This window comes from Hibiscus syriacus, unplaced genomic scaffold (genome assembly GCF_006381635.1).
Source record: "Hibiscus syriacus cultivar Baekdansim isolate YM2019G1 unplaced genomic scaffold, ASM638163v2 tig00113719_pilon, whole genome shotgun sequence".
Classification (NCBI taxonomy): domain Eukaryota; kingdom Viridiplantae; phylum Streptophyta; class Magnoliopsida; order Malvales; family Malvaceae; genus Hibiscus; species Hibiscus syriacus.
In genome coordinates this window covers 1,229,737-1,257,643 of record NW_024063467.1, presented here as the reverse complement: position 1 = coordinate 1,257,643, position 27,907 = coordinate 1,229,737, and the positions used below count along the sequence as shown (strand labels likewise).

The 27,907-nt window shown below is 32.0% G+C and overlaps 3 protein-coding genes, 1 non-coding gene and 1 pseudogene across 5 annotated transcripts; 2 read left to right on the top strand and 3 right to left on the bottom strand.

The window, feature by feature from the left end:
• Window positions 1–4,423: 4,423 nt before the first annotated feature.
• LOC120186621 (putative GEM-like protein 8) lies at window positions 4,424–5,550 on the top strand. 2 transcript variants are annotated; one of them, XM_039190506.1, is made up of 4 exons: window positions 4,424–4,576; window positions 4,666–4,740; window positions 4,832–5,106; window positions 5,228–5,550. In XM_039190506.1, the coding sequence occupies exons 1-4, from the start codon at window positions 4,429–4,431 to the stop codon at window positions 5,411–5,413; spliced, it is 684 nt and encodes a 227-aa protein (XP_039046437.1). In that variant the 5' UTR covers window positions 4,424–4,428; the 3' UTR covers window positions 5,414–5,550. The 2 variants fall into 2 exon arrangements, with proteins under 2 accessions (XP_039046437.1, XP_039046436.1); XM_039190505.1 differs by having other exon boundaries at window positions 4,660–4,740.
• Window positions 5,551–7,605: 2,055 nt separating this feature from the next.
• LOC120186619 lies at window positions 7,606–9,131 on the bottom strand (annotated as a pseudogene).
• An 18-nt stretch (window positions 9,132–9,149) lies between these two features.
• Window positions 9,150–9,223, bottom strand: TRNAI-AAU. The gene has a single exon. It is a non-coding gene; the product is annotated as a tRNA-Ile (tRNA).
• Window positions 9,224–9,470: 247 nt separating this feature from the next.
• Window positions 9,471–10,834, bottom strand: LOC120186796 (protein-S-isoprenylcysteine O-methyltransferase A-like). Its single transcript, XM_039190646.1, has 2 exons — window positions 10,734–10,834; window positions 9,471–10,379 (listed from the first exon to the last, which is right to left on the bottom strand). The coding sequence occupies exon 2, from the start codon at window positions 10,184–10,186 to the stop codon at window positions 9,659–9,661; it is 528 nt and encodes a 175-aa protein (XP_039046577.1). The 5' UTR covers window positions 10,187–10,379; window positions 10,734–10,834; the 3' UTR covers window positions 9,471–9,658.
• Window positions 10,835–21,690: 10,856 nt separating this feature from the next.
• Window positions 21,691–26,830, top strand: LOC120186799 (acyl-coenzyme A oxidase 3, peroxisomal-like). Its single transcript, XM_039190649.1, has 13 exons — window positions 21,691–22,233; window positions 23,579–23,696; window positions 23,802–23,909; window positions 24,067–24,239; window positions 24,335–24,434; window positions 24,556–24,630; window positions 24,770–24,900; window positions 25,383–25,518; window positions 25,602–25,721; window positions 25,816–25,962; window positions 26,049–26,153; window positions 26,243–26,344; window positions 26,456–26,830. The coding sequence occupies exons 1-13, from the start codon at window positions 21,773–21,775 to the stop codon at window positions 26,699–26,701; spliced, it is 2,022 nt and encodes a 673-aa protein (XP_039046580.1). The 5' UTR covers window positions 21,691–21,772; the 3' UTR covers window positions 26,702–26,830.
• Window positions 26,831–27,907: the final 1,077 nt, after the last annotated feature.

Genomic DNA, 27,907 nt, shown 5'->3' with positions numbered 1-27,907 from the left:
GGATGCCATGGCGACCTCCAAGGTTACTGTAGAATTCACCCCATTTCAGCAATTAATCTGGGATGTGCATTATATCGTGAATAAAAAAGTTCGAGAACATTATCTCGTGAATTCACCCCAAATACATGTTTGAAAAATTGAAGATAGGCATATAACAGAACTATTATTACATGCTAATGGTTATCTTAATATGTTTATTAAATTGTATATATTAAAGTATTTGAATCTGCTGGACAGGACAGCAACAGGCTTCCAAGGTGTTTTGAATGTACAACTCTCCGTCAGCCATCGGTTTGTGTTGCTTCTGGGCTCAGCAGACTCGATTTTTGGGGTTTTGAATGTACAAATGGTATAGTGCAGCACAAACTCGTCGTATTTTTAAATGATCCCTAGTCAGTAAGTCCCACGTGGACCAATATTATAATATATTTGCAGAGACTCGGCTCCTTGATGTGACGAGTCCCGTGAGAAGTAATTTCATTTTTAAATTCAGTAAATAATTAAAAAATAAAAAAAGAAGATGAACACGTTTTGTCAAGATGATGAGTTCCGCTTGGATTTAAAAATAAAATAGTAGCTAGGCAATGGACAACTTTTGAACTTTAAAAAGATTGATCGTTTAAATTCGTCACGTCGAGGTAACGAGTTTTATTGAATTTAATTTAAAAATTAATTTTATTACATAATAATAATAAAAGTTCTTACAATCTAATACAATGAATAATAAAATTTATTTATATTTTCGTAACTTGTTACGATACCGAGGAGTGGTTAAATGATAATGGTGCGGGGCTCGTCGAGTACGTTGTGGTCGTCCACCTTGATCGTATTCGTCTTCGTTTGCTTATTTAACAGACAATCAAAGCTGAAATCAATGTCGAGTTCACCTTAAAACCACACAGAAATATGGTTGGATACAATCCGGATTGTTGTATATATATAATATTTCGCTGATGCAAACCTATCAACGTCATTCCCTGTTGACGAATGTCTCGTTCTTCTTCCGGATCGAGTTTGACTAAAGAAATATGGACAACATCAAGGCATGTATATTTCATATCGGTAGACATTTTTCGAGAATTCTTCAAAAAATATGATTTTTTTCGTAACAATAACACAATAAAAATCATAAACCCAAACCCCTATTTATACCCAAAACCTAACGATTATAAATGATTATTTTTTTCAAAAATCCAATCGAACTGGTGACGATGTCAAAAGCGACCGTTGAAATTTGACTTTTACAGTTGTCGGTTGCACAACGGCTATAAACGACTATTTTTTTTTAAATTCAATGGGAACTTATCACATCGACGAGATGAGTTTCTCTGTTTTTATTTTAATTTTCTTTTTTGTAATTTTTTACTAAATTCTAAAAAACCGAAATTATTTTCTACGAGACGAGTCTCTATAAATATATTATAATATTAACTCACATGGGATCCACTGACTAGATACCATTTAATAATAATTCACTTTGATATGATGAGTTTATGTTGTATTATAACATTTACCGTAGATTGTAAAATAAATTCAGACGTGATCTATTGGGGCAATTAATTTACCCATCTGTTAGTTTTATGGGTTGGCACGTTGATGTTGGACTTTTGGGTTCGACTTTAGAATGGCTTAAAATTCTTAACAATGTCGTTCGTGGTTTGGGTCAGCAGTGGATTGTATGAAGGGTTTTTTTTTTGGTACAATAAGGTAAATAATTTTATTAATTAGTACGTATAGCAACTTATTTTAGAATATATGACATTTGTTACGATGTTCAAAGAATTCGTCATGTTGAGGTGATGAGTTTGTCTAAATAAGATTTTTTATTCAAACTCGTCATATCGAGGTGACAAATTTCAATAAAATATAATTTTCTATTAAATTTTATCACATTGATAAAAATAAATAATTTTATCAACGTGACGAATTTCAAGTCACAATAACAAATGCCGTAGATCCTTAAATAAATTGCTTTGTATCATATTAAGCTAAATAATTAATATGCGTATAATATTGTGCTAAAATTACCTAATATGAAGTTATCGAAGAATATGAAGATTGCATGCATGCAAGTGGTTCACATAATCTTAAACTGCTTGAATATGAATGATGTTGTCTTGGTCAAGGGTAGCCGCGCCGCATGCAAACGTGAGAAAGTTGTCGATGCTCATTTGGCAATTTATGTCTATCAAATTTCGAAGCCTCTAAAATTCCTAAAAAATTACAAAATTTTGTATCTTTCAATTAATTGTAATCTCTTGACGAGATATTAGTTATAGTTCTTTGATATTATCATTGGTAGATTTACATAATTTATCATTTACGCCCATTATTTCAGAGCCGCATCTATTTATTCTTTTAACCTACGAATAGATATTATTAGTTTAGGCCTAACATCAACACCAAAAATTAATATATAATTTACCATACAAGAACAGAAAAAAGAGTTTCTCTCTCACTCTGTTAACTTTCTTTAACTCTTTTTTTCCCCTTTGATTAATTATCGTTCATTACTTTTCGTCCAAAACAAGAATAAACCGTGAAAAACTACCATGATCTTATTTTTCACTACAGTAAAATAGGGTTTTTCACGGTGTTTTAAGAGCAAACACCACTAAATTTCAACAATCTTTAATCTGCATGGGCCTACTGTCCATTCATTTCCACCTCACGATTCTTCCATTGTTGTGTTTCTTTAATGTTAAGCAAAATAGCCTTAAATGTTGCTGATTTGGGGCAATGGGAAGTAGGTGAGACAATCTTTAATCTGCATGGGCCTACTGTCCATTCGTTTCCACCTCACGATTGCGATTTGAAGATTAAAAACGGATTGATAAGAGGGTATTGTGCATGGATAGTTGCTTGGTTAGGTTTTGCCTCTTTTGTTTTGATCAGTCGATATTTGCTTAGAAAAGAGGTTTCTTCCTATGGCATGGATGACTTCGTCACTCCATCACATTTGCAAGTTGTTTTGCTGTCCTCTCATATCAACTTTTGACTAATATTGAACTAAGCAAAGAAAATGAATGATCTTTGTATATGTCAACACATGCATACAAGCTGGCAGCATTCATGCAGTTAACCTAACGGTGGGCTTCGATCCGAGAATTTTTTCGAAATAGATCAAAATAAAATTTTAGTCATAAACACTATCATTGACATTAAACAAAAGAAAATGTTAGAGATTACATGAATAAATTCTAGGTATATGTATATGCCATGTCTTCATGATATGAAATAGTTAGGGATGAGAAATAGGCGGGATAGGTGGGAATACTCCTTCTCTCATTTCTATACTCACCTAATATTTTTGTATCCATCATCTACCTACCACCCATAACGAGTAAAATTTTTAAATCCACACCCATCCACGCAGATACATTCTTAAATTCATCTCACATCCACTACCTAAATGGATACCCACCACCCATCTCGTACTGTACCTAACCTCTGAGTTTCAATAACTTGATCAGAATCCAACCGAAAGTAGGCTTACAATTAGACAATCTTCATTTATACCCTAACATTTGATTAAATTATAAGTCATGTCCTATAAAATTTTAACATTTACATAATAGTCTCTAAAATTATACCTAAATTCATAATGATTCAAAATTTATATGGTGAGTAGTTAGTGGATGGTCGAATGTGGGGTAGGCGGATGCGGGGCAGGTAGGATCTCAAACCCATAACCTACCCACTACCCACGACGGATATGACTTTTTATATCTACACCCACCTACAACCCACTAAATTTATACCCATCATCGTCCTAATTAAAACGGATACGATATGAAATCCACTAAATTGTATCCGTATGTCATCCTTAGAAATAGTAGAAACTTGGTCCTTAAAAACGAAATCCCCCATTGAAAAGGGCAGTAGGGGCATGATAGTTTATCTCACGTGGTCTATGTATGACATGTCTAACTTTATGATAGTTCATCTCACATGATCCATGTATGACATATCTAACTTTATGGTAGTTCATCTCACATGATCCATGTATGACATGTCTAACTTTATGGTAGTTCATCTCACATGATCCATGTATGACATGCCTAACAAGTTGAAGCATCAATGACTCACCATGAACTCACTGCATTCATCCTGAGTACAACTTTCAGAGTCTACAATTCACTTTGTTCGGTTGGGGCCTCCATTTGGATGGCAAATGCATGGTCCCTTTATCTCAGCAGTAAGACATCGGAAAGGTACAATGCCCTGTCAGAAAGTTCCAATCCCACGTCCTCTTGTAGGAAAAAAACACCAATCCATGATGTCTGCGTGTCTCTTTCCTCGCTATCTTTTCCTTAAAGAAACAAAATCTTGTCAAAATCGATAAAGTTTGATGATTCAACCACCCCATTTACATCTCCTTTAAATACCATTTGCCCAACCAATTCATTCAACACCTCACAAGTATACATGACTCAGTTTGGTTCGATGAAAACGAAGAATCAGTTGCTCGATCAAGTCATGATCAGAGTTCCGATGAAATCGACCGTGTTTCGAGTCGAGAGAACCCCGAGACGCTACTTGCCTGATGCCCCGGGGTATGCAACGTTTAGAACAAGTAAGTTTTGGTTTTAACTTTGCATGGAAATGTGAATAACGAAGATGATTTTCGGTACTAATGGTGAAGTTTCGGAATTGCAGGCAAAGGGAATTTTTTACTTAGAAGGATGAACAAGCTAGGGAAGAAAGCTGATAGTTTCGCACACGGAATCCGAGAGCATGGTAATGAACATTCTAAATATATACGAAAACTCGAAAACTCTAAAAGGAATCGAATATATTCGAATCTGACATTCAGATTTCCGAACTGCAGTGAGATTGGGGCCAAAGATCAGTGAAACAGTGAAGGGAAAATTGAGTTTGGGGGCAAGGATTCTTCAAGGAGGAGGGGTGGAGAAAGTTTTCAAACAATTGTTTAGTTTTGGAGACGGAGAGAAGCTGGTTAAGGCTTGCCAATGCTATTTTTCAACAACATCAGGTCCCATAGCTGGCCTGCTTTTCATCTCCTCTGCAAAGGTGGCCTTTTGCAGCGATAGAACCATCAAAATTTCTTCTCCAAATGGAGAATTTCTCAGAGTACATTACAAGGTACACATATCGATTCCATCCCGGAATAGCCCGAGAGAACTGGCAGACTCTAAAAATTCTAAATTCTAGTGATTTCTAGTGATTGCGCCATCTCATGTTGTTGGTGTCGATATTTATGCAGGTTTTGATCCCTCTCGAGAAAATAAAGGGAGTGAACGAAAGTGAAAACGTGAAGAAACCATGGCAGAAGTACATGGAAATCGTCACGGTCGATGGTTTCGATTTCTGGTTCATGGGGTTCTTGAATTATCAGAAAGCTTTCAAGTATATCCAGCAGGCAATGTCCCGGGGACGAGAAGATGTATAAGTCACTTCCTAGGCGGCTTGTAGCTACGAATGTTAATGCCCAGTTTTCATCATGCTGTTACTGTTGATGAAAGGAGGAAGTCTAAGAAATGTAAACAAGTTTTTGTTGATTCAAAAATATTCTCCTCAATTCTTCAATCATGTTTAGATATATTTTCGATCGGTCCAAAAATTTAATTAAAAAACTAATCACGACGAGATTTAATATATTTTCAATTATCACTTTTTTTGCCAAACTAAAACATAATTTAATAAATTATTATTTTATTCAAATTAATAATGTAAAATCCAAAAATGATTTAATTGGAGGCTATAACTAGGGGTGCTTAATGAGTTGAGCCCCTCGAATTCGATTCGGTCAAAATTCGATAAAAGCTTGATTTGGAATTTAAATTGACTCTACTCGAATTCGAGTTTGACTCGAGACCTTAACAAGCTTAGTCGAACAAAGTCAAACTTGACTCTACAAGTCCGTGAGCAAGTCATTAATTTTTTTATAACCTTTTAGTAGTTATCATAAAATTTTATTTCATTAAAAAATTACTAGTTTACTAATAAATAATTTAAAAACGATAAATTACTAATCTATTAATTTTTTTAATAAATAATCAAAAATACTAAGTTATTAACTAATTTTATTATTTTACTACACTAAAAAATTAAACCTTAATTATTATTTTAATATATTTATAGATTTGACTTTGAATTTGTTTTATACACTCTTTAGATATTTTTTTGGTTAAATTTATTAATTTATGTTTATATTAAGTTATATATAGTGTTAGTAGATTTTATTTATAGGTTAAAAAAATAAAAAATCGGTAAACTTAACAAGTAACGAGCTTAACTAGCAATGAGTCGAGTAACAAATTTTCTTAACGAGCAACGAGTCGAGCCACAAATTTTCTTAATGAACACGAGCCGAACAAAATTTTAATGAATTTAACGAGCAACGACGGGTCTAGTAAAGAAAAAATTTAACAAGCACAAATTGAGCACTGCTCAACTCACAATCAACTTGCTCGATAAGCACCTGACCATTTTCTAACACCATATATGTCAATATTTATATATTTTTTTATTAAAACCTAATATATATATATATAGTGTTTTTTTATAATTATCTTGAATTGGAATGACATGAATTCTCCATAAAATTAAATTATAATTACCAATATATTAAATCTGTACAAAAAATTAATCCTATTTTATATTGATTAAGAGTACCAAATTTGATGAGTGAAAAATAATACATGCAAGTTTCCTTTGTAATCAAATTTATCACAATTTCCCTTCCTGGATGTGGCTAAATGGTATCCAAACGATCATTGATCATTTGGTCTTAATGGAAAGATTTGATTAAAAATCCGTTTTTACCCGTAATTTTATAAGTTTAAGTTTATCCCGCTATCATAATTTCATGCTTCTATCCCTGTCTATATGAATGCCTGAAATAGAGCATGCCCAATTCAAGAATACTAATAAGGGTGTATTTGATTCACGGAATGTAAGATTACCAGTGAGAATAAAAGATTTTCAGAAAATAGGATTACTGAGAATGTTGTATTTTGTGTTTGATTGGTTTAGCAGGAATGTAAGATTACCGTGTTTGGTTAAAAGAATAAAAGATTATTAAAATGTATATTTGACCAAATTGTCCTTATTATATATATATATTTAACAAATTAGAAAATATTTAAATGTTTTCTTTAAAAAATTTAAATTCATAAAATGTATATAATTTTTTTACAAAATTGAAAATATAAAAAGGTTTAATGAAAGGGTAAAATTTTATTTTAACCCATTAATTTCATATAAAATTTTAATTATAGTTTTTTTTTTATAAATATAAAATAGTTTAAGGATAAATTTGTAATTTAACCTTCGTAGAATTTTTATTATTCAATGATAGAATAAGAATATTTTTGAAAAGAAATTTTTTTTAAGAGCATTTTAGTCCAAAACGCTGGTAATCCAACAATACCTAAGGAAATTGAGATAATGACATTTCCAGTAATATACCTCAAAAAATCCACTATTGGTAATGTAAGATTACCGGGAATGACATTCCCAACCAACCAAACGGGGAATGTGGATTTCATTCCCATGAGAATCTCATATTCCCCCAACCAAACACACCCTAAGATGCTACACAGCTTTATTGTCATGGCCTCAGACAATTCAATAGAGATGTAAGGACACAAATCAATGGAGATGTAAGAACAAATTACATCACTCCACAAAGTCAAGGAAAGAGTAATATACATGCAAAATACACATACGAGCAAAACAGTAAACAACAAACATTACTCCAACCAAGCTTCATGCATAACATGTACAAGACGCGGAAAGAAATTGCTAAAAGCCCTCACCTGCTATGCCACTCTACTTGGCTTTGAAACCTGGTCAAGTACTTGCAACAGTTAAGTGCTTCATCGCAAGCTACCTTAGTTACATGAGGGCAAGACCTCACATCAAGGTATTCCAAAGAATTGCATCGACTCAAAAGCATACCTATTCCCGACACTGTGATCTTCGGACAGTTACTGACTTTCAAAACCTTCAAGCGGAACTCAATTTCCTCATTTCCTTGACTTTCAAAAGCAGCATCTGTAACCTCCTCGCAGCATCCGATATCAAGCGCCACTAAGTTCTTGCATTGTGTTAGAATACATCTCAATGAAGAATTAGAAATGTTTAAGCACCAATCCAACAGCAAATTCTTCAAACTATTTTTACACGCAGCCGCCAACGACTTTATAGACTCATCAGACACACTCCGGCAACCACCGATTATAAGAGTTTCAAGATTTTTGCAGAATTTGGATAATGAGAATATGGACTCATCTCCAACTTTATAACAGTCCAACAACTTGAGCGCCTTCAGAGGCGACGAACAAGCCTCGGCAACCTTGGAAACCCCAATATCCCCAACATTGCTGCACTTGTTAATGTCTAAATACCTAATATGTTGGAACATCCCTGAAGACCCAACTCTATTAGATTCTTATAATTCCTAGAAAGAGCTCACAGCAATCCACCGGTGACAAATCTGCACCCGGCAAGATGGAGGCTTCTCATGTCATGGCAGCCTTCAGCAACAAAGGACAATCCCTTGTCTGATAACTTACGGCAATATGATGCGTCCAAAGACTGCAGGGAAGGAAGACTGCTACCAATCAAAGCCAATCCTTTATCGGTAATAGCTGTTATACAGAGAAGACCCAGGCGAAATAGCCCCATTTAAGAATATAGAAGTATCCAACCAAGTGGAATTCATAAACCCAAACACTTAAAATAGAGAAACAGGGCTCATCAAGCACAATTATCAGTTAAAAGACGAAACCCCAAAAGCAATCCAAGTGTTAAATTTCAATAAAAAGAGAACTTTCCCAATAGCCACGAAAGTATACACTTTTTACCTTTGCAATTTTGCAGCTTGAGCACCTTCAAGCACTTGAAACCTCCGAGGATGACGGCGAGATCAGAGTCGGTAACCCCGGGATAAAAAGACCTGGAAACGGACTGAGAGAGGTCCAACTCCAGCACACGTGTGAACCTGGCAGCCATGCGGTTGAGCATGTGCTATCCGCGCGTGGAGAGAGCTTCGTCCTTTCGGTACTCTGCAGATGCAGCCATCTCTTGCAGACCAGACCGATCTGATCTGCGTGAGGGTGGCCTTTAAAAACAGTTAAAACAAGCATACGACGCCGTTTAGAATACAAACGTAAATAAATTGGCCCATGCAGGTTTCGAACCTGCGACCTTCGCGTTATTAGCACGACGCTCTAACCAACTGAGCTAATAGGCCGTTGAATATTACCTTAAAACAGGTAATATTGATTCATTATCTTGTTCTTACCAATGAAGGTCAATTACCTTTTCTCATGAAGTCATTATGAAACAAATAACAATAGAATTAGAACAAGAAAAAAGTGGAAATGAATAAATGGTTAAAATTATATTTATGTTAACTAATGAGTATAGCATAGGAATAGAGGCATGTGTTAATTAGCCACGTGAAGATTTTGCTCTCATTCATGTGTGAATAAAGTGATACGAAAATGTCCGTTTTTGATCATATACAAATGCCAACTTCAGTTAGTAGCTGCTATGCTTTTCAATCATAAAAGTTAAACCAGATCCCTACTCAAAATCCATCCTCTGAAGCCACAAATCCTCATTTTACAAATGGGACACCGGAATGTACCCCGCGTCCGTACCCCTCATAGTCCGAACCGAAGAATCACTTTAAGAAATACACTTCATATGGTATTCTTTCTGCAAAGAATTTCCAAACAACAATTGCAAAAGCAACTGTTGATATGGGATTACAGAGCATTATTTGAGTGCCAACTGACCAAATGAGGAAACCAGAGTACCTGGGATGTTGGACGAATCTATAGACACCGTGAGTAACCAACCAGTGATGCTCCTCATGGTGAACCTTGATAAGATGCGTGAAGGCTCGGCCAGCAGTTATTATAGCCGACTTTCGTACAATTTCCCCTATGACCACCAATGCAAGACCTGTGTTACTCATCCACCAGTGTCCATTCAACCCAGGAAATAGAACGATTTCAACAACGTACTCCAGCAAGGAGAAGATCATCGCGAGAAGATAATTTTTGCTGATTAGAAGTGACTTGAGAGTCACATTCGATCTCCCGTGAAACGCGACCGCTAGAATGTATTCCGAACTATGAAAGAAGGCAACAGCCAAGAACATCTGAGATAACTTTCTGCAAGCTGTATAACCTAAAATATCTATCATTTTGTTAGATGAAAACAAGTCAATTTGTGTCCCTGAACTCAAGTTACCGAGTTGTCCGATCTCAGCGAAAACTCGGATGTAGTGTTCTAAAGTTCAGCTTAGACCTGTAAAAGATACAGAGCTGGCATGAGCAGCACCGGAAGTGAAGTCACAACATATTCCCATAGATGGTTTAAGAACAGCATATCTCCAGCTAAAGTAAAGAGAAAAGGCAAAATTGTTCAAGCATTAGAGATTGTCAATAAAGGAAAAGTCACTAACAATTCTGCACTCATTGAATTTGATGTTACTCTTTTATTGTGCATACGATTAAATGAATTAAAAAAAGACCCAAAACATGAGAAACCTAAAATCCATTGACTGCAACTATTTTAAGCATCTAATATTTGATCTGTTCTGGGAAGAGAAAGGTTAATCATATAAATAACACAAAAACTGGAAATTTGATATAACAACTAATATCAACTTCTCCTAAATATTAGAAGAGTGCTGCAATTCATCGACATTCGAACAGAATGAAAAGCGTGAAGAGACTTGAGAGACAAACCAGATCGTTCGATGGAGGTCGTAAGCAGCAAGCCAGCAACTGAAGGAAGGATTGGAAATTGAAATCGATCGATTACCCGTTCAGGATGGGGCCATCGCCATTCGCCATACCCAGTGGTTTTAATATTTGGATTTCAGGGTGCGTTTGTCTTTAGGAAGATCAATTCATGGAAAATTAATTTAGGATAAATTATGCACTAGTACCTAAATTATCAGTTTTGATTCGTTTTAGTACTTAAACTTTCATTTTTTTCAAAATCATACATAACGTGTAGTTTTTGTTTCATTTTAGTATCTCGATTGTTAAAATCTTATCATCACTATTTTTTATGGGTAAATTACATCGTTCATTACTCAACTATCTTTTCACTCCTATTTTGGTAATAAAGTTTAATACTTTTCAATTTAACTTCTCAACTTTTAAATTACTCTTATTTTAATCACTCTAATTTATTTTATTAATAATTTTTGTGACATTAATTTTTTATTATTATTTTATTAATATATAATTTAATATAAAATAAATAAATTTGAAAGTTAGAGTGATTAAACTAAGAGAAATTTTAAAGTTAAATAATTAAATTTAAAAAATTTAAACTTTAGTGAGCAAAATAAGATTTAGGAGATAGTTGAGTGATGAATGATATAATTTACCCATAAAAAAGGTATAATGTGCAAATCACCCGCTAAGTTTTTAACGATGAGGTACTGAAACAAATCAAAAACTAAAAGTTAAGTATGGTTTTGAAAAAATAAAAGTTTAAGTACTAAAATAGACAAAAACTAATAGTTTATGTACTAAATGAGTAGTTTACCTAAAATCGACTCGAAAAATAATATAAAAATACTTATAGATAATTACAAAATACCATTCTCTATATTATTCTTTTCAATTAAGTCTCTGTTTATTAAATAAAATTATTAATTTTATATCATTTCGGGTAAGAGTCGGGTTTTATCTCAAAAGTCGATTGGAATTACTCTAAACTCGGGCCGGGCCAGATTTTGCATGGAGGTATAAAATTTTTGGGTCAGGTCAGGTTGTCCGGAAACCTGACCCAACCCGACATATGCCCATCCCTAATACTAATCACATATCTTTTAAGATCCTTTCAGTTCGGTCACCAAATTTTTAAAACTTGTCTTACGCCATTAAATTTTAAATTCGTTTATATTACGTTCATTGTGATTAGCTTCCAGATCAACAGTTAATGAGTTATAATACCATCGACACTATGCCCACCCTCAAAGAACATCGCGATGAGCAAATCAAACAAAGGAGCATCAAAGTTTCTGTGGAATAATCGTTCACCTTTCCGATGGTAATAGTTCTCAACGTATCGCGACAAAATTCTTAAAGTTCAGGTTAACCACGCAATGAATAAGTGAAAAACAAATATGAAAGTGAGAAGATGACGTTTAGGGTTAAAATGTGGAAACAGGGCCTCAGGGTTAGAAATGCAATTGTCGTGTGTATCTAAAATAAGAGCATGAGTTTTGAAGTCCATTCACTCACAACCATTCATGTTGATTATCATTTATCAAGGACACATGGAAAATTGTTGATCTTAAGATTTGATTCCATGGTAGGTGCATTGGTATTATATTTATATTTAGGGTAAAATATGCGTTTACTATCTAAACTATCAGCGTTTTAGTACTTAAACTTTCAATTTTTTAAAATCATACCTAACGTTTAGTTTTTGTTTCATTTTAGTACAACACCGTTAAAAACTTTAGTTTTTGTTTCATTTTAGTGTCCTTTCAAAATTTAAAGTTATGTTCTTAAAAAATGAAAGTTTAGGTACTAAAACGAACCAAAAATTAAAGTTTATGTACTAAAACGAACCAAAACTGATAGTTTAGGTATTAAACACGCTAAGTTTTTAACGACGAGTACTAAAATGAAATAAAAACTAAACGTTAAGTATGATTTTGAAAAAACTAAAAGTTTAGGTATTAAAACGGATCAAAACCGACAGTTTAGATACTAAATGTGTAATTTATTATTATATTTAATATGTTTATAAAAAAGATAAATTTTGAATTTGGTAATTGAACTTTTCTCTCTCCCCTCCTATTTTACTCATTGCACTTTGAATTTTTTCAATTTCCTCACTAAATGTAATACATTGAGTTTTTTTATCGCTTAACCGTTAAATAGTTAACTGCGTTAAAATGGGGTGTTATGTAGATGAAAAACGACGTCATTTTGGTAAAAAATTGCTTTCTTAAAATGATTTTATTTTTAACGTCGTTAACTATTTAACGACAGAGTGATAAAAATATGAGAGAATAAAGTTCATTGACAAAAAAAACCCAATATATTAATGAGGAAATTGAGAACTTTTAAAGTTCAGTGAGTAAAATAAGTAAAAGAGTAAAATTCAGTGATGAAATTTATACTTCACCCTTAAAAAATTGAGGTGCTCTTTATTAGAAAGTTGGTGAGCTTACCAAATTGTTTGCCTGTTGGTTGGTGTTTTTAAGGCAATATTTCTAAAGCTTAAAACGTTAGAAAATAATAAAGAATTACAAATATTTTATTATTGAAGCATGGTCGATTCTTCATCCTCTTATACAACAAATTAATGATAATGTTAGTCCAGTTAAATTCAATATATTAGTGAGAATATCAATCTAATTAAACTCAATCAATCTCAAATGCATATTAATTAAATTTCATCATAACATTTGTAATGCACACAAATGATCCTCTGACTACACGATGTTGTTTTATTGAGTCTATCAACTATTAAAATTTATAAAATGATTACCTAACTATTCATTATGTTTCGAATTCTTCTTTTTCGCTAAAAATGTTATGACAACCTAAGTTGGATATTAATTTATTGTTTAAGATTTGGTAAAATTTGATCCCAAAATCTCAATCGAGTATCATATCTCATACAACATATTATCATCCAGTTCAAACTACCGTCAATTTTTTAATAAAGAAGGACAAGATTGGTACATAATGAATAGTCAGGTTAAAATTTAAAGACTTTTAATAGTCAAATGACTCAACAAAACAACTTCCTATAATAGAATGACCATTTTGTAATTTTTGACAATCGTAGAACTCAAAAAAATAGTATACTATAGTCGGGGGACCATTTGTGTAATATCCCCAAATCATATATAGGCTAAGTTTCAAAACCAAAAGGGGTTTAAAAAGTAATTGTACTAGAAATGAGAGTTAGGGTATTATTCACATAGTTTCAAAACTAGTAGGACCGAAAAAGTAATTGTACTAAAAAAATGAGAGTTGGGTTTGAGAATTCCCTTTGTATTTTATATAAACAGAGCGGTGGCTTCTACTCTACTCTACTCTACTCTACTCCATGACCCGAGACGAGACGGACGGCGGTGGCGACGGCGCGCGAGAGTCTCCCTTGTTCTTTATCACTCAATAAGGAAGTGGGAAAGGCAAGCCTTAAATACCACTCCCAATAGTGTTTCCAATACTATGTGGGATTGAGCATTACCAACACTTGTTTCCAATACTATGTGATTATTCAGTAAACAATTAACAATCATGCACCTTAAAACAACTGAATCAGCAACCAATTGCATTAGTATTATACGATTAAATATGTCATAATTAAAAGTCAATCTACAATCAATCGCGATTATTGCAATTTTAAACAAAACATTCAAAAAAATTGCATCACTCGCGAGAATAAAAAAAATTGTTATCGTGCAATTACAATCAATTGAAAATAAATTATAATTGCATGAAAATTAAACGAACTACAAATACTTTTCATACAAATACTAAAGTTATTAACTATAATTCACAAATAACATCACTATTTAAGGCTCAATCCCACATAGTATTGGGAACAAGTATCCACATAGTATTGGGAACAAGTGTTGGTAATGCTCAATCCCAAATAGTATTGGAAACACTATTGGGAATGGTATTTAAAGCTTGGCTTTCACACTTCCTTGTTGAGTGATAGAGAACAAAGGGGACTCTCGCGCGCCGCCGCCGCCGCCGTCCGTGTCGTGTCGTGGCGTGGTCGTGGTCGTGGTCGTGGTCTTGGACTATCTCAAAGCGAACTTGGACTATCGCAACGAATTTGGAATAAATCGCAACGCGAACTTGGACTATCGCAACGAATTTGGAAAATCGCATTGCGATAGTCAAAGTTCGCGTTGCGATAGTCGATGTTCGCGTTGTGAATCTGGAAACTGATTTGCGATACCGGAGATCGCGTTGCGAATTATCGGTCGCATTGCGATTTAGTTGGTCATTTTGGCAAATCCAAAAAAAGTTTGTTAAAATCGTATATTATAAGGCATTTTTGGTCACTGAGGTTATTTTCTCTTTTAATTTTCAGATGACAATAGTCACTTCTAATAAAAATAAGGGTAAATTACGAGTTTAGTATTTAAACTATCAATTTTAGTCCGTTTTGAGGATATAAATTTCAAAATTTTCAGAATCATATCTAAAGTTTTGAAAAATTAAAAGTTTATGTATTAAAACAGACTAAAACTGTTTAACGGCGAAATGCTAAAATGAAATTAAAATGAATGTTAGGTAAGATTTTGAAAAAAATTAAAAGTTTCAATACTAAAACGGATCAAAATTAAAAATTAGGTACTTAATTTACCCTAAAGATAAAATATTAATAAAGTGAAATTTCTCATTGTCAAATTCTAAATGTTGGATGAACAAGTAGGAATTCTCAAAATTAAGAAATGTATAATTTATCTTTTTTAAATTTCGAGTTTATTGTTTATATAATCATATTGGCACATGGAAAATGTCATATGCATTTGATACCACAATGCCACATGTTATAATATTATGTATTTAAAAATATATATTTAGTCGCATTATCAAGCAAGGTAATAAAATAAAATAATAATATGTTTTTTCTTTGAGGTTACATATCAAACGGTTTTAATGAATGTTTATTGTTAAATGATTAAAAGTTATATTAAAATAAATAGTGTCTTAAACTTAAATTAATAAAATAATAACTATTTAATTACAATTTAATATGTGTTATTGTCACATATTTGGTTATCAGTTAATTCAGTTCGAAATCGGATAATTAATTGAATTATTCAACATTATTAAATATTAAATATATTATATAAATTGAATTCATAATTTAAACTCGAGCCCATTAAGAATTAAGATCCAATTATTTTTTAACCACACTAAATTCATTAAATCATCAATATATAATTAAATTTGAACCCAAATAAAAAATATATATATTATAATCAAATTAATCTAATTAAAAAATAAAAAAAAGTTTGATTAATTCAGTTAACCGATTGAAATAACCAAACTTTATTTGATTCGGTTAATATTTTCAAAAAAATTAATTAGATTAATGGTTAATTTTTTTTTGATTAAGTTAATTAATGATCATTCAGTTCGGTCGGTGATCGAATTAACCTTTCGAACACCCCTAAATCTACTCAACATAAACTTTCAAAACCCCAAATTCAATAAACCAATAACAAAATTCCATACAAAGATCAAACAAAACAACATGTAAAGAAAGAAAAACTAAAAAATGAACAACTTTTACCTACATTCATGGACATTGAAATATTTTTCGATGAAGCATATATTCAGAATAAAAAACTCAAAACATATCAGAAAATATCAAAACTTAACGACAACCAACAAGAAAATCTATGTTGATAATCTATGTCGTTATCAACGTAGATCAATTCAATTACTGGCTATGATATTTAGATTTTCAAGATTCAGAGTAGGGAAATATTATAGAGCTTAGGGAGAGAAATTAAAGTAAAAAATAAATTTAAAATTTTAAAAAATATGATTTTTATTATCAAATATAATAACTCATTTAACTACCACAATGATTAAATGTGGTGTTATTTTTTTTCTTAAAGATTTTAAATTCGAGCATTTGTGTCTATAAGATGTGTACATTGTCGATGACAAAAGAAATTATGAACAAATAATACCTTATAATCACCTCAAGTACTAAAAAAAAAGTTAAAATATGCAAATGATCCCCCGACTATAGAATATTGCTTTATTAAGTCTCACAACTATTAAAAGCTACAAAATGATCATTCGATTATAGAATGTTACTTTGTTAAATCCCTATACTATTAAAAGTTACAAATTAATCACCTGATTATTTATTATGTTCCAATCTCATCTTTTTCCGTTAAAGAATCGGTGGTTGTCTAAGTTGGAGTTAACATGATTGCTGAGATAAAATAAAATTTGAGATTTTGGGATTTGATTTTATCACATCACATTCAACATATTAACATTTAGCTCATAATACCAATATTTTTTTAAAATAAACGAACGAGTTTATAGCATAATGAATAATTGGAGTGATCATTTTATAGTCGAGCATTTGTGTCTATAAGATGTGTACATTGTCGATGACAAAAGAAATTATGAACAAATAATACCTTATAATCACCTCAAGTACTAAAAAAAGTTAAAATATACAAATGATCCCCCGACTATAGAATAATGCTTTATTAAGTCTCCCAACTATTAAAAGCTACAAAATGATCATTCGATTATAGAATGTTACTTTGTTAAATCCCTATACTATTAAAAGTTACAAAATGATCACCTGATTATTTATTATGCTCCAAACTCATCTTTTTCCGTTAAAGAATCGGTGGTTGTCTAAGTTGGAGTTAACATGATGGTTGAGATAAAATAAAATTTGAGATTTTGGGATTTAATTTTATCACATCACAATCAACATATTAATGTTTAGCTCATAATACCAATATTTTTTTAAAATCAATGAAAGAGTTTATAACCTAATGAATAATTGGAGTGATCATTTTATAGTCGAGCATTTGTGTCTATAAGATGTGTACATTGTCGATGACAAAAGAAATTATGAACAAATAATACCTTATAATCATCTCAAGTACTAAAAAAAGTTAAAATATACAAATGATCCCCGGCTATAGAGTATGGTTTTATTAAGTCTGCCAACTATTGAAAGCTACAAAATGGTCATTCGATTATAGAATGTTACTTTGTTAAATCCCTCTACTATTAAAAGTTACAAAATGATCACTTGATTATTTATTATGTTCCAAACTCGTCTTTTTTCGTTAAAGAATCGGTGGTTGTCTAAGTTGGACGTTAATATGATGGCTGAGATAAAATAAAATTTAAGATTTTGGGATTTGATTTTATTATATCACATTCAACATATTAACATTTAGCTCATAATACCAATATTTTTTTAAAATAAATGAACGAGTTTATAACATAATGAATAATTGGAGTGATCATTTTATAGTCGAGCATTTGTGTCTATAAGATGTGCACATTGTCGATGACAAAAGAAATTATGAACAAATAATACCTTATAATCATCTCAAGTACTAAAAAAAGTTAAAATATACAAATGATCCCCCAACTATAGAGTATTGCTTTATTAAGTCTCCCAACTTTTGAAAGCTACAAAATGGTCATTCGATTATAGAATGTTACTTTGTTAAATCCCTCTACTATTAAAAGTTACAAAATGATCACATGATTATTTATTATGTTCCAAACTCATCTTTTTCCATTAAAGAATCGGTGGTTGTCTAAGTTGAACGTTAATATGATGGCTGAGATAAAATAAAATTTGAGATTTTGGGATTTGATTTTATCACATAACAGTCAACATAGTAACGTTTAGCTCATAATACTGATATTTTTTTTAAATAAATGAACGAGTTTATAACATAATAAATAATTGGAGTGATCATTTTATAACTTTTAATATTTGAGAGTCTCAACAAAGTAACACGTATAGTCAAAAGATTATTTATAAGTTTTAATAGTCAATAAACTTCATAAAACACTATCTTATAATTGAAACCATTTATATACTTTATCTTATAAAAATGTAACCAAATATAAATAGTACTATAATAAATAATTTCGAATTAATCTAATTTTAACCCAAACCATCCTTTTCATAAACCTCTGCAGACTTTTATTCTGGCAATTCTAGAATGGGCGGCTGAAGAGCTTTATCTTATTTGATTGCAAATCCCAATTGCCGATGACGCAGGAAATCATCACTGACATCTATTTACAGCTATTCAATCTGAAACCAAACCAAAAAGTTGGCCAGCTTGGTATTTCTACACATCATCATAATATTTTGGGTAAATTACGGAGTTAGTATTTAATCTATCAATTTTAATACCTAAACTTTTATTTTTTAAATTATACTTAACGTTTAGTTTTTATTTAATTTTAGTATCTTACTGTTAAAAACTTAACGGACGAGCTCGCTGGCCACTATATCTACAATCGTCGATAGATGAACCCCAAACTTTTTAGCTCATACCTTTTGACCCCTTAAACGTGATTTCAACATTCTTTTCGTTGGAAAATACATTAATCTTCTCAAATCGACGATTGACTCTTCGACTTTTTCATCCTTCGATGTTTATTGTCAATTGTCCAATAAGACTGAAACTAAATTATGTTGGTTGACTTGTTGTTTTCTCGTGGTCCACCATTAATGTAGAGCATATAATGTTTGAAATTGAATAAAGGACAAAGATGCGTTTGTATTACGTTAGGTTTAGTCGAAGATTGCATGTACTGTTTTAATATAGTTTTTATTTTTTTAAGATTGGACATTTGACCTGAAAATACATTTAAGTACCTGAAAGCTAACAAAAATACAAATAAGGCCACAATGTATAGGATGACAACGGGCTGGGTTCGGGCTGGGTATTGGTCTTTTCGTATCCGTCTCCGTTTAAAAAATCCGTACTCGTCCCTGCTTAAAAAACCGCAGGGATTTAAATGGGGATCCCCATCGGGTAATCGGGGAAAATCGTTGGTAAACGGGTATCCCCGTTTAGCATAAACAATTATTTAAACGGGTATCGGGCTGGGTATATATATTTAAATTAAATATATAAATATTATATATATACACTTTTTAATTTAATTTAAATTTATTAATATTATATATATATATAATAATTATTTTTAATATTTATCGGGCCGGGTATCGGGCCGGGTAATCGGGGCGGGGATTACTAAACCCGTCCCCGTTTAACATAAACGGTTTTTCCCCGTCCCCGTCCCCGTTTAGCATAAACGGTTTTTCCTCGTCCCCGTTTAATTTGGTTTTCAGTTTTCCCCGTCGGGTTCGAGTTTTTTTGCCATCCCTAACCATGTAGATTTAATTTTATTTTGGGTTAAAGTAAAAATATCTCTATTATGTTTTTTTTTGAAGTGTTTAAATTATTATTTTAATTAAAATAAATATTTAAATCATTATATGTAATCATTTTTAATTAATTTTTTGTCGATGAGATGTTGACATTAGTTTTGATTAAAAATTTTAAAGAAAAATATAATATAAAAATTAATTTAAATAAACAAAGTGGTTACACATATTAATTTAAAGATTTATTTTGGTCAAAAATAAAAAATAAAAACTAAGTCATTTTTAATTTAAACCTTTTATAAATTCAACTCATCCACCAAACCTCAATATGAAACTTTAAGATTTATTTTATCTGTTTGAAAGTTATTAAATAATTAAATTTTAGTATAATTGTTTTAATTATATAAAAAAAATATGCAGGCTTCATTAAAAATGTAAATTTAGTATTTTAATTGCATTTTTTAGGTTTTAGAAGATGAGAAATTGAAAATCGAGAGAATTAGGTGTTCACTTAATTATTAATAACTTTTAAATATTTTTTTATTTATTTTTAACAAATAATAGTATAATTTTTAAGATATAATTTTAAAATTATCCTTTAACATTTGTTTAAATAATCATTTTAATTTATATTCATTTTTAACACTTTAATCCTAATGATTCAATTATTAATTAAAATAGTCAATGTTTGATGAAAATAATTATTTGACTATTAATCAATGTATGTTGTTGACTTGATATTTTTATATGTGATTAATTATTTACATGACACGTATTATATCATAACATTTGATGATATGATATATGTTATATCATTATTTTAGGTAACATGACACATGTGATATCATGAACTGTAGGTGACGTGAACATATCACATCATTATCTTAGATGACACTATACATATAATATCACTATCTTAAATGACGCGGCCATGTCATAACACCACTCTAGGTGATATATCATATGACACGTCAAAAAATAAACAAAAGTAAAAACGTTACCTCAGTAACATACGTTGACACATTTAATATCTCTTGACCAAAAATAAAATGATAGAGGATTAAAATAGTCTAAAAAATAAGGATTAAAATGATCGTTTATATAAATATTGAGGTGAATTTTATCACCATGCCAATTTTCTATTGAGATCTTTTTGTCTCAATAAATAAGTTTTGAAAATTTAATGACCAAAGTAAAAGATCTTATTTTTTGAAAGAATTTTTTGTGTTTTTACCTAATGTAAGTGAAAAACATTTTATGTATTAAATAAATAAGTACAAATAGAGTGATGAAACAATTAATATATGGATATATTAATTTTATGTTCGATTACTTAATAACACTTTTAATTTTTAAAAGATTATATAAAAATGTAAAAAATAAAAATATTATAACTATAATATTTTTAATTGACTTCTTATTTAATATACTGTAATTGAAAAATAGTTTTGTAAAAAATATTTTTTTGAACATATTTTATAAACGATATTTAAATGATATTAAATGATGACACGCTTGATAGTTGGCATCATTTGAATACTATTTATAAAATTATTATTTGTTTAATTAATAATATATTATAATAAGTTTCAAAATAATATATTTTTAATATTTTTCTTTTTATAGCTTTCTAGTCATTACGCTAAAGTTGGTTGATGATGTGATTCTATTACTTAACCACAACTTGAAACCAATCAGAACGCGAGTGCTTCACTGTATTGAATAACCACTCGCGCGTATTTAACTCCACTTCTAGCGCCTAAATTATCATAGCCCCCGTTCTTAAGCAATCGCTTACTTTCAAATTTTCTCTGCCAATCCCAAGAACACAGAGAAACGAAGAAGAAATCAGACTAATTCGGCAATGGATCGAGCTTTTCAGCGAACCAGAATCTTAACCAATCACCTCCTCCTATCTACGCCGGCTCAGACCGCTTGTCTCACTTCGAACGACTGTTTCAACTACTCTCCGCCCGAACTTTCCGAGAATTACGCGTTCGACGTCAATGAGATGCGGAAGCTGATGGACGGGCACGACGTGGAAGAGCGGGATCGGCTGTTCGGATTGATAATACAGAGCAGGTTGTTTAACCCGAGAGTGAGGGGAGGGAAGGTGTTTGTGTCGCCGGACTACAACCAGTCGATGGAGCAGCAGCGGGAGATGACGTGGAAACGCATCGAGTATTTGTTGGAAAGAGGAGTGTTCAAAGGATGGATGACGGGGGAAGGAGAAGATGTTGAGATGAAGAGGTTCGCTTGCTTTGAGGTTTTGGGCCTCTTCGATCATTCCATTTCAATTAAGCTTGGAGTTCACTTCTTCTTGTGGTGCGTTATCTTCTTCTTTTTTCTTTTTTCTAAAGTTAGTTTAATATATTGGAACTTATTGAGCAGTTTAATTAGTTTTTAAGCTAGACAATTTGATATTTTCGTTATCAATACAAGTTGTTGAGTGGAATTGGAAATTGATATAGAATTTCAAGTTATATACAATCGAACGCAACCGTAAGAGTTATAGATTTCCTTTACGCTATGTTTGGAGGAAAGGAAAGGAAAGGAAAGGAAGGGAAAGTGTTAATACATCTTCCTTACTAGGCAAATCATATTTTATTCTGATATTAAGAAAAAGTAAAATATTGTTAATACATCTTTTCCTTGCAATTTAACCAAATAAAAAATTATTAATTTACTTCCCAAACAAAAGTTACCTACATAGTTCACTTTTCTTAACATTTCCATCTTTATTTCTTTCGTTTAAATTAATCTACTTTCCTTTTCCTTATTAATTTTAACTATTCAAACAAAAATTACATAACTCATTTACTTTACTTAACATCCCTTCCTTTCTACTTATTTTTCTTTGATAACTATTTATCTATATATGGTATAGGGTTATTATAAACTATGAAAAGGATAGGAAAAGCTAGTTATAACAAAACTGTAAGATGGTTTAGGCTATTAAACCAAATAACAAAACTCTAAGATTATATGTTTTTTATAAAATAAATTGTATACAAAAAACTATTTTAATTGAACCTTTTAAATGGGTTATCTGAAGGGCCCTTTGCCTTGCCCCAACCCAAACACTGCGTTAAGCATTATTTTCCCTTACTTAGGGGCCGTTTGGAAATGTTTATAGAGTATTTTTGACTCATAATTTGTTTGAAAGGCAAAAGTAATATCAAACATCTCATTTTCAACCAAAAATTAACTTCAAAAAGTGATTATTGTATTACCTTATAATGAAGTCTTCCAAAAATTATTTTCCCTTGTTAGTCTTTAACACCTTCGTTCTGAATTTAACTACCATTTACATTCAACCACTTATGCCATCACTTCCAGTTTTTTCTTTTTAATAGTTTTGGTTAAGTGCGCTCGCGTAAGAGTAGGTTCCTTGAAGTGTCTTCATTAAACGAATGTTCATTTCTTCTTCATTTTCCTTGGTTGCTTTAGTTTATTTTATAATATACAACACAAGATGCATATGTTGATTGATTTTTAATTTGTTTATTTTGATTGAATCCTCATTTAACCTTCTTGCAACGGGGATTAGAAAATCAAACAACAAAAGATACAAGTATAAGAAGAAACAAATCAACAAAGTCTTAGCGTATTAGTTTGAAATTTGGAACTAATTAACTAAATGCTACTACTATTGTCATAATGTATGCAGGGGTGGTGCCATCCAATTTTTTGGTACAAAGCACCATCATGACAAGTGGCTGAGGGACACTGAAAATTACAAGGTCAAAGGTTGCTTTTCAATGACTGAGTTGGGGCATGGAAGTAATGTATGTGGAGGTTGTCTGATCCTTTAGTAAGGAGAATCAGGCCTTTTTTTCTGATATTTATGCAGTCTTCTTTTTCTTTATTTTTTCTAAAGTTACTGCTTTTAGGTTCGCGGAATTGAAACAGTAACAACATATGACTCAAAGACTGGGGAGTTTGTCATTAATACACCTTGTGAATCAGCTCAGAAGTATTGGATTGGTGGGGCAGCCAAGGTATAATTGACTTGGAACCAGATGCCATTTATCTCCATACAATCTATTTTTAGATTACTTTGCAATGTGAAGTTTTTATTTAACTGTTCTATCATCCTTTCCTCCGTTTTGCGTATATGCTGATGCGGTATGCTTCTACTGTTGTTTTGTTGTCTAGCATGCAACACACACGATTGTGTTTTCGCAGCTCAACATCAATGGAAACAATGAAGGGGTTCATGCACTTATAGCCCAAATCAGAGATGCTGATGGTAATGTATGTCCAAACATTCGCATTGCCGATTGTGGTCATAAAATTGGTTTAAACGGTGTCGATAATGGTCGAATCTGGTATTATAAACTTACACTTTTACTGTGTATTCTTTAGTCTTTTTCTTTTTTCACAGAAAAATTCTAATATCAAAGATTTGCTTATGTGATTTCAGGTTTGACAATGTCCGAGTGCCCAGAGAGAACTTATTAAATTCAGTTGCTGACGTTTCACCTGATGGAAAATATCTAAGTTCAATAAAAGACCCAGATCAGGTACTTATAGTTTGAGTTGACTGGTATCTGCTTGTAGAGCCTTGCATTTTTGTACAACAGTATACTTGTTTAACCGTAACACTTTGTTGGTTTCTCTTACATTTCTGTTACTTCAATTCAGAGATTTGCCGCATTCCTGTCCCCTCTGACAGCAGGCCGGGTTAATATTGCAGTTAATGCAGTTTACCAGTCAAAGGTATATATCATTTTTCTTTTCAAGTATCTGATCTCATTTTATTGGTGGATAAGATTTGCATTTGTATTTTGAGGTGCGGGTGGCAGGCCTGTAATATCAAACATGAAGGTCACTGATATCATGTCATTACTACTTTCAGGTTGGTTTATCTATTGCTATCAGGTATGCTCTAACAAGGCGGGCTTTTTCTCTTAAGCCAAACGAGCCTGAGGTCTTATTGCTCGATTACCCAAGTCATCAACGACGACTCTTGCCTCTCCTTGCAAAGATGTAAGTATATGTACAGTTTATCTTATGAAATATGTATTCCTTTTCATTTCTTTCTGGTTCAGGCCGATACCAATGCACTCAAGAGTGTAGCTCAGTGGTTTAGAACTTTAGATAATTGAGAGATGGTTATTTTTTGGGGTGCTAAATGGATTTTTAGATGTGTTTTTTTTCCGGATACACACATCATCTGCACATTTGACGAGTTATCGCAGGATTAGGTCCTGGATACAACATCTTATCATTGTATTTGGACTTGGAGTGTCAACCAAGTCAACTATAAGAACTTAGCGTCTATGTTAATAGCTAATTTAGTCCAAGTTATAGCTGGTGAGCTTTGGTCTTAGATGTTTATGCTGACATGAAGTTATTGAAGACCTGTATTTCAATTACTTGGACTGCGATGGGACCATTGATGGTTTAGTTTCAGATGCCGATTTTAGTAAACGTCCCCTTAATCTATTATTTGCTTTTTCATGCTGCAGCTATGCTATGAGCTTTGGTGCAAATTACTTGAAAATGCTGTATGTGAAGAGGACACCCCAATCAAACAAAACCATTCATGTAGTTTCAAGTTCATTCAAGGCTACTATTACATGGAGTAACATGCAAATACTTCAGGTGAGACTACAAACAATTTCGGATTAAGTTGAACATTTCAACAATAAGTGTCATTACAGACATTCAATCGTTGAATGCTTTAGGAATGTCGTGAGGCTTGTGGAGGACAAGGATTAAAGACTGAGAATCGTGTTGGTCATCTGAAAGCCGAGCATGATGTGCAATCCACTTTTGAGGGGGACAACAATATTTTGATGCAGCAGGTAAAAATTGGCTTTCTTCTGTTCTTACATTTTCTTTGACAAGAACATTTGGTTACAGATTACAACTAAACCCGGCACTTTCATGTTAATTCAGGTCAGCAAAGCTCTTTTTGCTGAATACATGGCGGCCCAGAAGCGAAACAAGGTTTTCAAGGGTCTGGGTTTAGAACACATGAATAAACCCTGCCCTGTCATTCCATCACAGCTTACTAGCACTACCCTCAGATGCAGCCAATTCCAGGTAAATTATAAGGCTAGCATTAGTTATTCTATTCTTTTAGTTCCGTATTAAATTCATCAGTTCCGCCGACCATTGTCTGGTGTCAGATGGATGCCTTGTGCTTAAGGGAGAGAGAGCTTTTGAATCGTTTCGTTGCGGATGTCTCACAATATCTAGCCAAGGGTGAAAGTAAAGAGCAGGCCTTCAATATGGTGAGGAATCACTTGTTTTCATCGAAAGTAGCTAATTTTCCCCCCTCCACCTTCTAGTCTAATACTCGCATCACTTCTCTCCACTACAGAGTTATCAGGTAGCAGAGGACTTGGGGAAAGCCTTTTCAGACCGAGCAATATTCCAAACATTTGTCGAAGCAGAAGCAACTCTAGCTTCTGGTTCTTTGAAGGTGAATCTAGCATCACTATCCGCTCGATATTCGGGTCTAATTTAGATAAATGAACGAAATCCGACTTGCATGCTTCAGGTTGTTGAGTCTTTTTATTTATTTTTCCTGCAGGATGTGCTGGGAATGGTGAGATCATTGTATGCGTTAAACTGTCTGGAAGACATTACATATCTGAGATATGGGTTCCTATCAGTGGACAATGGTGTAGCAGTGAGCAGAGAAATAACAAAACTGTGCACTGAACTTCGACCACATGCACTTGGTTTAGTCAGTTCCTTTGGGATTCCAGATTCCTTTCTGAGCCCTATAGCCTTTAACTGGGTTGATGCAAACTCGTGGTCTTCGGTTCAGCATTGATAAGGCCGACTGCACCTAACCCAAAGGTTCAATTCACTCATTTCTAAGCACTTTTATGCAACTCAAAAATAATTCTTACGTAACCGACTTAAAATAATAGATGGCGCCCAATAGTGCATTTTTATGGCATCTTCCAAGATCTTTATGTCTTGTAAGAATTTGAAACCATCCAAGCCCACTTGATTGCAAGCCCAATCTATAACAAATAATGCACAAACTATATACCTACTTGGATTTATGGTTGCTGTATCTAATGCTTAAATAGTGGTCATTTGTTTTAAGTTAAATATAGTCGAACATCTATAAAATTATTTTTAAAATGATTTTAGAAATTATCATATTGTAAAATCAATATCTTTTTTAATTAATATAGGATAAGTTTAAGGCGACATCTGTTTTAAACTCTTAACTTTTTAATATTGAAGGTTCACATCACTGATATTTATGGTGGTAAAATTTGGATCCTCAAGGAACAATAACAATCCCTTGACTATAGAGACCACTTGATTCATACAAAATCAATATCTTTCTAAATTATGTGGCGATGTGAATAAAACGACAATATAGATAAACTTAATAATTAAAAGGTTACTGAAACAAAGATAAGATGGCTTACATCATCTAACCAATCAATGCAATCCCTATTAGAGATTATCATGGGTTGGGTTGGGTTTTTTATCCATCCGAATTGGGTTTGAATATTAAATTTTTTCATTCTATTTCATTTGATTCGAGTTTAAGAATATATCATCCGACTAGAAATATGACTTCATTTTTTAGATAAAATCTACACCTAATTCGACTTGATCTAAATGTATATAATTTTTTTAATAGGTAAAATATATATCTAATTGAAAAATAATATAAAAGAGTATTATTACAATTATCACTAAATATATATGAGATAATTATAATATTATATTATATTAGATTGAATCAAGTTCTTTTTTCATCCTAAATCTGATTCAACTTCATCTCTTCGAAAATTTGACTCAAACTCGAATTTAAAAAATAGATTGAAATTAGTTGAGTTCGGGTCAAAACTAATCTCAAGTTACCCACTATGAATAATGATGAATTCATATTTTTATTTCTTAAAATATTGATATTTTAATTTAACATATAATATTTCTTTTATTAAAATTTTATGTAAGGACAGCTTAATTTGTTAATTATATTATAATATTATTTATTATTATATTATAA